The following is a 7,358-nucleotide window of genomic DNA, read 5'->3' as shown; positions in this document are numbered from 1 at the left end:
TTTAGGGGGGCGGTGTCTGAAACGGGATCCGGACTCGCGCGTACCGACGGTCCGCGGGCCTCTGCCGACCCACGCGGGCTTTTGTAGCTAGGTCTGCTCCTGGGGGGGTTGGCCCCGGTTCTACGGGGGGTTTCACAGATGACTTTGGCCCCAGGGGGGTTTGGTCCCGGTTCCACGTGGCGTTTTGCACTCCAGCTCGTACCTGGTCTGAGCCTGGTGCGGGGGGGGGGTTGCTCAAGGTCCCGGACCTACACGGGATTTCACCCCCCAGGAGGGCAGCAAAATCCTGTCCTGGTGCCACGCAGAGTTTTGTTGCCTATCAATGCTCAGGTCCCAGTCTGGGAGGGTCACCTCTGCTCTGGGTACCGCGTGGGGTTCTACAGCCTGACCCACAGACAGGTTTGGCACCCAGAGGGGTTTAGTCCTGGTCCAGGATCCACAGAGCGATTTGCACCTCGGTTTGTTCCTGAATCTGGCCCCAGGGGATTGCACCTGCTCCTGGTTCTGGTCCCATTCTTGATCTCACTGAGGCGTTGGAGCCCGGCTTGCACGTGGACCCCACTCTGGGAGGAATGTGTCCCTGTCCCCCTCACGTGGTGGGTTTTGCACTCTGACCCCCACTCCAGCAGTGGTGACCCCAATAACAGCCCAGACCCCAGCGGGGCTTGCCTGAGCCAGAGTGGCACCCACACCTGGCTGGACAGAGCTGTGTGGTGCCCACACAATGCCCTGGCCCCACACAAGGGTGTGGAGCTGTGGGACCAGGGGTGCGCCCCTCACACGCCCCCACTGCTCTCCAGATGCCGACAAGCGGATCAAGGTGGCAAACCCAGTGGTGGAGATGGACGGGGACGAGATGACACGGATCATCTGGGCCTTCATTAAGGAGAAGGTGATGGGGGGGTGTGCCCCGTGGAGCTGGGGGGTTGGAGGGGGAGCCGGTGATCCCTGTGCTGCCCTCTGTCTGTCCCTCCCTCCTCTGTCTGCAGGAACCAGGTCGTAAAACAGGCACAACTACCAGAACGACCTTTAAGTGAGGCTGTTCCGAGCAGCCAGGGCTGTCTCACACAGAGAGGCCTATTCGAGGCAGGGGGGATCATCCTGCTCAGCAGAACCACCTGGGGCAGGCAGCCAGGCTGGGCTGGGCTGGCTGCCAGGGCTGGCTGTGCTGTGGTGCTGCCCCCCAGGCACCTCGCACTGTCCCCCGATTCTGACACTCTCCTGGCCCCTCAGCTCATCCTGCCCAACGTGGATGTCCAGCTAAAGTACTTCGAGCTGGGGCTGCCACATCGGGACAAGACGGATGACCAGGTCACCATTGACTCAGCGCTGGCCACGCAGAAGTACAGCGTGGCTGTCAAGTGTGCCACCATCACGCCTGATGAAGCCAGGGTGGAAGGTGGGCAGGGGCACGGGGCCGAGCTCCCATCGCAGTGGGGAGGTGCTGGCAGCTCCATGGGTGCTGAGCCTCCTGTCTGTGCCCCCTGGGGTCAGCAGTGCCTTCCCACTGCCAGCCCAGGTTTCCGGGCTGCGTTGGGGGCTGCACCATACTCAGTGCTGTGCCCCTCTCCCCACCCTGGGGGCTCGTGGGTGCTGTGGGGACCCCATGGGCCTGGGGACACACTGACCTCTGCCCTGTGCCAGCCATGATCTCCTGCTGGCTGTCCCTCCCCTTGCAGCAGGGTCTGGCAGCAGCCCATGGCACAGTGAAGCTGGGTGCTGGCAGGAGCCATGTGCTTCAGGGGGGCTGGAGGGGTCGTTCAGGGGTCCCATCTGCATGCCCCACAGAGTTCAAGCTGAAGAAGATGTGGAAGAGCCCCAATGGCACCATCCGGAACATCCTGGGGGGGACGGTGTTCCGGGAGCCCATCATCTGCAAGAACATTCCCCGGCTGGTGCCCGGCTGGACCAAGCCCATCACCATCGGCCGCCATGCCCACGGTGACCAGGTGAGCCAGAGCACGGCCAGCAGCTGTGGCTGCCCAGGAGCTGCCTCTGCCCCTGCCTGACCCTCTGGCTGCCCCCACAGTACAAAGCCACCGACTTTGTGGTGGACAAGTCCGGGACATTCAAGATGATCTTCACGCCAAAGGACGGCAGTGGCTCCAAGGAGTGGGAGGTGTTCAACTTCCCCGGCGGTGGCGTGGGCATGGGCATGTACAACACGGATGAGGTACTGCTGGGGCTCAGGGGGCCCTCAGGGCAGCGTGCCTCCCACCCTGGGGGATGCCAGGTGAGGGACAGGGTGCCACGAGGCTCTGTGCTTCCCTTGCAGTCCATCTCTGGCTTTGCGCACAGCTGCTTCCAGGATGCCATCCAGAAGAAGTGGCCGCTGTACCTGAGCACTAAGAACACCATCCTCAAGGCCTATGATGGGCGCTTCAAGGACATCTTCCAGGAGATCTTTGATAAGTATGGACCTGGGGGGGTCTGGGCTGTCCTGGGGGTGCTGGCAGCGAGACCCCTGTGGGGTGAGCATGGTTGACCCCTGCTCCCAGGCACTACAAGACGGAGTTTGACAAGCTGAAGATCTGGTACGAGCACCGGCTCATCGACGACATGGTTGCCCAGATGCTGAAATCCTCTGGCGGCTTCGTTTGGGCCTGCAAGAACTACGATGGCGATGTCCAGTCAGACATCCTGGCCCAAGGTGGAGCAGGGTAGGCTGTGGTGGACTCTGCATCGTCACCCCGCGAGCTGTCCTGACCCCTGTCCCCCCGCAGGGTTCGGCTCCCTGGGGTTGATGACCTCTGTCCTGGTGTGTCCGGATGGGAAGACCATTGAGGCCGAGGCCGCCCACGGCACTGTCACCCGCCACTACCGGGAGCACCAGAAGGTGGGCAGAGCCTGTGAGCTGCCTGTGCCAGGCTGCCCACGGCGTGGTGTCCACACAGGCAGCTGACCCCTCTCTGCGCAGGGCCGACCCACCAGCACCAACCCCATTGCCAGCATCTTCGCCTGGACCCGTGGCCTGGAGCACCGCGGCAAGCTGGACAGCAACCCTGAGCTCATCAAGTGAGCAGCGCGTGGGATCCCCGGGGGAGGGTCCCTGCAGCAGCTGCTCTGGGCGCGGTCGTGGCAGGGCCCGTGGCACCAGCTGTGCAAAGCTTACCCCAAACCCGTGCCCAGGTTTGCGCAGACGCTGGAGAAGGTGTGTGTGGACACCGTGGAGAGCGGGACCATGACCAAGGACCTCGCTGGCTGCATCCATGGCCTTGCCAAGTACGGTGGCTCTCAGGGCAGAAGGGGGGCAGCCACCTGCACTAGGGCAGTGTGGCTGCACAGTGACCATGCGGGTGGGGTGACCCTGTAGGGTGGCCACAAGAACAGCATAGTGACCACAAGGGTGGGCTGGCCCTGCAGGGCAGCCTCGAGGGTAGGGAAGTGACCAGGAGCTGGCTGTGCACCATGGCCACAGGTAGCTGCTGGCCTCTCTGGACAGTCCCCAGGCATGGCTATTCACTACTGACTGGGTTGGGCAGGGGCCACATCCTGGAGCCAGGGCTGTGGTGCCTGGGGGAGGAGGCAGGCAGGGACCCCCCCCAATCCCTGTCTGTCTCCACAGTGTGAAGCTGAATGAGCACTTTGTGAACACTACCGACTTCCTTGATGCCATCAAGAACAACCTGGACAAGGCTCTGGGCAAGAAATAGGAGACAGCCTCTCCATCTCTGGGATGGATGGGGTTGGGAGGGGCCCAGTGCCCACCCCAGCTCCCCAGCACAGCTCAGGAACAGTTGAATAATTTTTCTAAAGTTTTCTTTGGAGTTTTTTTAAAGCCTTTGTAGCAGGGGAGTGTGGGGTGGGGGGGCGTGTGGGGGTGTGTCTGTCCTGCCCTGATTCATGTACCCCATAACGGTTTGGTGCCATTAAATATCTCCCCAGCCATGGCACAGCATCTGGCACAGCTTTACACTGCGGGCACGGGGGGCAGCCAGAGCCCTCAGCTCAGCCTTGCCAGCCCGGGGGGGCCCTGCACTCCTGCATTCTGGCAAGTGTGGGGTGGGGGGGCGTGTGGGGGTGTGTCTGTCCTGCCCTGATTCATGTACCCCATAACGGTTTGGTGCCATTAAATATCTCCCCAGCCATGGCACAGCATCTGGCACAGCTTTACACTGCGGGCACGGGGGGCAGCCAGAGCCCTCAGCTCAGCCTTGCCAGCCCGGGGGGGCCCTGCACTCCTGCATTCTGGCATTGGCCTGAGGGCAGCCCCTGGGGGTCCCCAGCCCTGCCAGGCTCAGGAAGGGGCTGTGGCCATCTCCATCCTGCCCCAAGGCTGGCAGGGGTAGTAGGCTCAGTGGAGCCACACCCAGAGCCACCCCGGGGCTTTGGGGATGGGGCAGGTGGTGCTCAGCCACTGACACAAAGTGTAGGGGGGTGTGGGGTCAGCACAGGTGTCCCTGACCCTGTGCCCTGGCTGCTCCCTGGGTCCAGACGCCTGCCAGGACCCAACCCAGCTCTGGGTGCTCCTGGGGGATGAGGCTGTGGGTGCAGCAGAGAGTGAAGAGCCCAGAGACTGGTCCCAGACTCAGCACTGCCCCAGCTGCTTCCCTGCCACATCCCTGGGCATGGAGGGGGCAAGCCCCCACCTCACAGGCTGCCCCAGTGAGAGCCTTTTCCTCCCGCCCAGAGCAGCTGGGGGGCAAGGAGGGGGTGCCAGTTCCTCTGCCCAGGACCCTGCTCTGGTCCTCAGCCCCTCACAACCCCCTCTCCCCACACAGACCACACAGCTTACACGGGTTTACAAAGCACATTGGTTGAAGGGAACTGAACTCAGTGAAAAGATAAAACCAACCACGCGGCACATCTGAAAAAAATAAATTACTTTCAAAATACCATCATTTGCTGGGGCTGGGCTGGGTTTGCCTCCCCCGGCTCCACCGCTGGCTGCAGCTCCAGAGCCAGAGCTGTGGGCGCTGACTGCGCCCTGAGCTTCTATGAAAATACTCTGTTCTGCATCCCAGGGCCTGGCACAGGGCTCAGAGCCCCGGGGGGAGTGGGAAATGCAAACCCACCTCCTCATGCGGGCAGGGGCTTCTGCCCGTCAGGGGAACCCCTGTGCAGAGAGGGGGGACCCAGGAGGTAGAATAATTATGATGCTCATCATCTTGCTCCACAGCAGCCCCTTCCATCCTTACTCATTCAGTGATCTGCTGGGTCATGCCTCCCCTGCCTGCAGCTTCAAGTCACCAGGTGCAGGGTGCAGGCAGGGGCAGGGGGGCAGCAGCAGAGCCAAGGCAGGTCCAGCAAAGTCTTCTGGACATCCCTGTGTTCCCCAAGCCCAGTGGAAGCCATCCCTCCAGCTCTGGGGGGCCTGGCTGGGTGCCGCAGCCCCTCTTAACCCCACCAAGCCCCCACAGCCCCACCAGCCTGGGCTACAACATGTTGTAGTAGGCCATCTCCTTCATGGCCTGCTCGGCCAGCGTGTGCTCGTCTGGGGGGTTGCCCACAGCCCCGTAGCCGTAAGAGTTCTCCTCCTCGAAGTCATCCATCTCCTGCTGGCCATCCAGCTCGGTGTGATCAGCCCCAGCCAGCTCCATCATGGCATCTAGGAGTCAGCACAGGGACACGCGGTGAGAGACCTGCGGGGAGGGCTGGGGCCAGCAGCTGCCCCCTCCCTGGGCCTGGAGCCCAAAACTGCCCAAGAGCCTCAGCCCTGGTGGAACCTGCCGCAGCCAGCACGGCCCAGCCCGGCTCCAGGGCTGCGGGGCAGTCACAGTGCCGTGCTGGGGACCCACCTTGGCTGTCCAGGCTGATGTCCATCACCCCGTGCTTGACCTTCATGTGCCGGCTGAGGTTGCCCTTCAGGTTGAACTTGCTGGAGCAGTAGGGGCACTTGAAGGGCTTGCTGCCGGCGTGCAGGTGCATGTGCCCCAGCAGGTTGTACATGCGGTTGAAGGACTTGCCACAGACCTGCCAGCAGCGAGCCCACGGTCACCTGGGTTGGCCAAGGCTCTGCAGCACAGACCTGGCCCCCAGGCTGCCCTGGGGCTCCAGCAAGAGTAACGGGGCTGCTGCCCTCCTGCAGCCCCTCCTGGCTCAGAACAATGGGGCTCCCTCCCTCCTCCCGCTCTGCGTGGGGATGCAGGGTTGGTGCTGCTGGCAGCTCCAGAGCATCCAACGCTGGTCAGAGAGAGGCACTGGCTGTCATTCAGCAGCAGCAACGCTCCCATCACAGCTCGGAGCAGATATTCCATGCCCAAGCGAGCAGCGGAGGCATCACAAAGCTGCTTCCATGCCTGAGGGCTCAGCCTGGCCAGACTCCTGTGGGCACAGCACAGCAGCACCTGTGCTCTCACATCCCAGCTCCACCAGCCCCAGTCCCACCGGTACCTTGCACTTGAAGGGCTTCACAGGCGAGTGCACGATCATGTGGGTCTTGAGTGTCTGCTTCTGCACGAAGGTCTTGAAGCAGATGTGGCACTGGTAGGGCCGGACGCTGGTGTGGATCAGCATGTGCCTCTTCATGTTGGCCTGCAGGGTGAACTCCCGCCCGCACACCTCGCACTTGAACTCCTTCACGCCCTGCCGGGGGGAGAGCTCGGGCAGACCCCAGGGGCACACGAGGGGTGCCAGGAGTGGAGAAGGGACCCCATGGGCAAGGGACAGGCTCCTTGTGCTGAGCACAGCACGGGGTGTACCTGAGAGCCCAGCCCGGCCTGAGCCCAGCAACATGCAGGGGCTGTGGGTGGGGGCTGGACAGGCTCTGTAAGTGCAGCTGAGTGCCAGCTCTGCTCTGGGGCTCAGCCCAATTGCTCCCCATTAACGAGCCCAAGGAAAAGGGCAAGCACCCACACACAGCCTGCCCAGAGGGGCTGTGACAGCTCCAGGTTACTCTGCAGCAGGTCTGAAACTCCCTCCCTGAGGAAGGGAACCCCCAGAAGGGCAGGGGCTGGGTCCCAGGGATCCCCTCATTGCACGTCAGTGACCACAGCTAATGCCAGCCTGAGGTGCTACTGCCCACCTGCACCACCCACCTCCCCCCAAGACTGGGGGCGCTGGGACATCCCCTCCACCAGCACGATGAGGGCAGCCCCCCAGAGGACCCTGAGCCCCTACCTTGTGCGTGAGCGAGTGCTGCTTGAGGTGGTGGATCTGGCTGAACTCCATGCCACACTCGGTGCAGACAAAGGGCCGCACGTTCTGGTGCTTCAGCATGTGGTTCTGCAGCTGGCTGCGGTAGTGGAAGGACTTGCTGCACTCCAGGCACTGGTAGAGCGTGGGGCCCTGGTGCGTGGCCAGGTGCCGCTTCAGCTGGGTGAGCGTGGAGAAGTCCAGGCCGCACTCCACGCACACGTGGCAGCGCCCGCTCTCGTGCTTCACCTCGTGCGCCTTCAGCTCGCTGGGGTAGGCGAAGC

The 7,358-nt window shown here is 63.1% G+C and overlaps 2 protein-coding genes across 2 annotated transcripts in view; one reads left to right on the top strand and one right to left on the bottom strand.

The window, feature by feature from the left end:
• The first annotated feature begins 577 nt into the window (after positions 1 to 577).
• Positions 578 to 3,760, top strand: IDH2 (isocitrate dehydrogenase (NADP(+)) 2). Its single transcript, XM_014308342.2, has 11 exons — positions 578 to 596; positions 801 to 892; positions 1,234 to 1,399; positions 1,789 to 1,949; positions 2,030 to 2,173; positions 2,276 to 2,412; positions 2,499 to 2,650; positions 2,724 to 2,836; positions 2,918 to 3,015; positions 3,130 to 3,222; positions 3,566 to 3,760. Exons 2-11 carry the CDS (start codon positions 842 to 844, stop codon positions 3,651 to 3,653), a joined length of 1,203 nt encoding a protein of 400 aa, XP_014163817.1. The 5' UTR covers positions 578 to 596; positions 801 to 841; the 3' UTR covers positions 3,654 to 3,760.
• A 976-nt stretch (positions 3,761 to 4,736) lies between these two features.
• Positions 4,737 to 7,358, bottom strand: part of ZNF710 (zinc finger protein 710) — a 19,820-nt gene continuing 17,198 nt past the window's right edge. The window contains exons 3-6 of the mRNA XM_014308326.1: positions 7,060 to 7,358; positions 6,334 to 6,525; positions 5,739 to 5,913; positions 4,737 to 5,548 (exon numbers count right to left, since the gene is read on the bottom strand). The exon at positions 7,060 to 7,358 is cut by the window's right edge and continues 16 nt beyond it. Of these exons, the coding sequence (XP_014163801.1) occupies positions 5,376 to 5,548; positions 5,739 to 5,913; positions 6,334 to 6,525; positions 7,060 to 7,358 (839 nt within the window). The 3' untranslated portion in view covers positions 4,737 to 5,375. The remainder of the gene's footprint in view (positions 5,549 to 5,738; positions 5,914 to 6,333; positions 6,526 to 7,059) is intronic.

Source organism: Geospiza fortis, unplaced genomic scaffold, assembly GCF_000277835.1.
Source record: "Geospiza fortis unplaced genomic scaffold, GeoFor_1.0 scaffold2, whole genome shotgun sequence".
Lineage (NCBI taxonomy): Eukaryota > Metazoa > Chordata > Aves > Passeriformes > Thraupidae > Geospiza > Geospiza fortis.
This window is presented reverse-complemented; position numbering and strand designations above follow the sequence as displayed.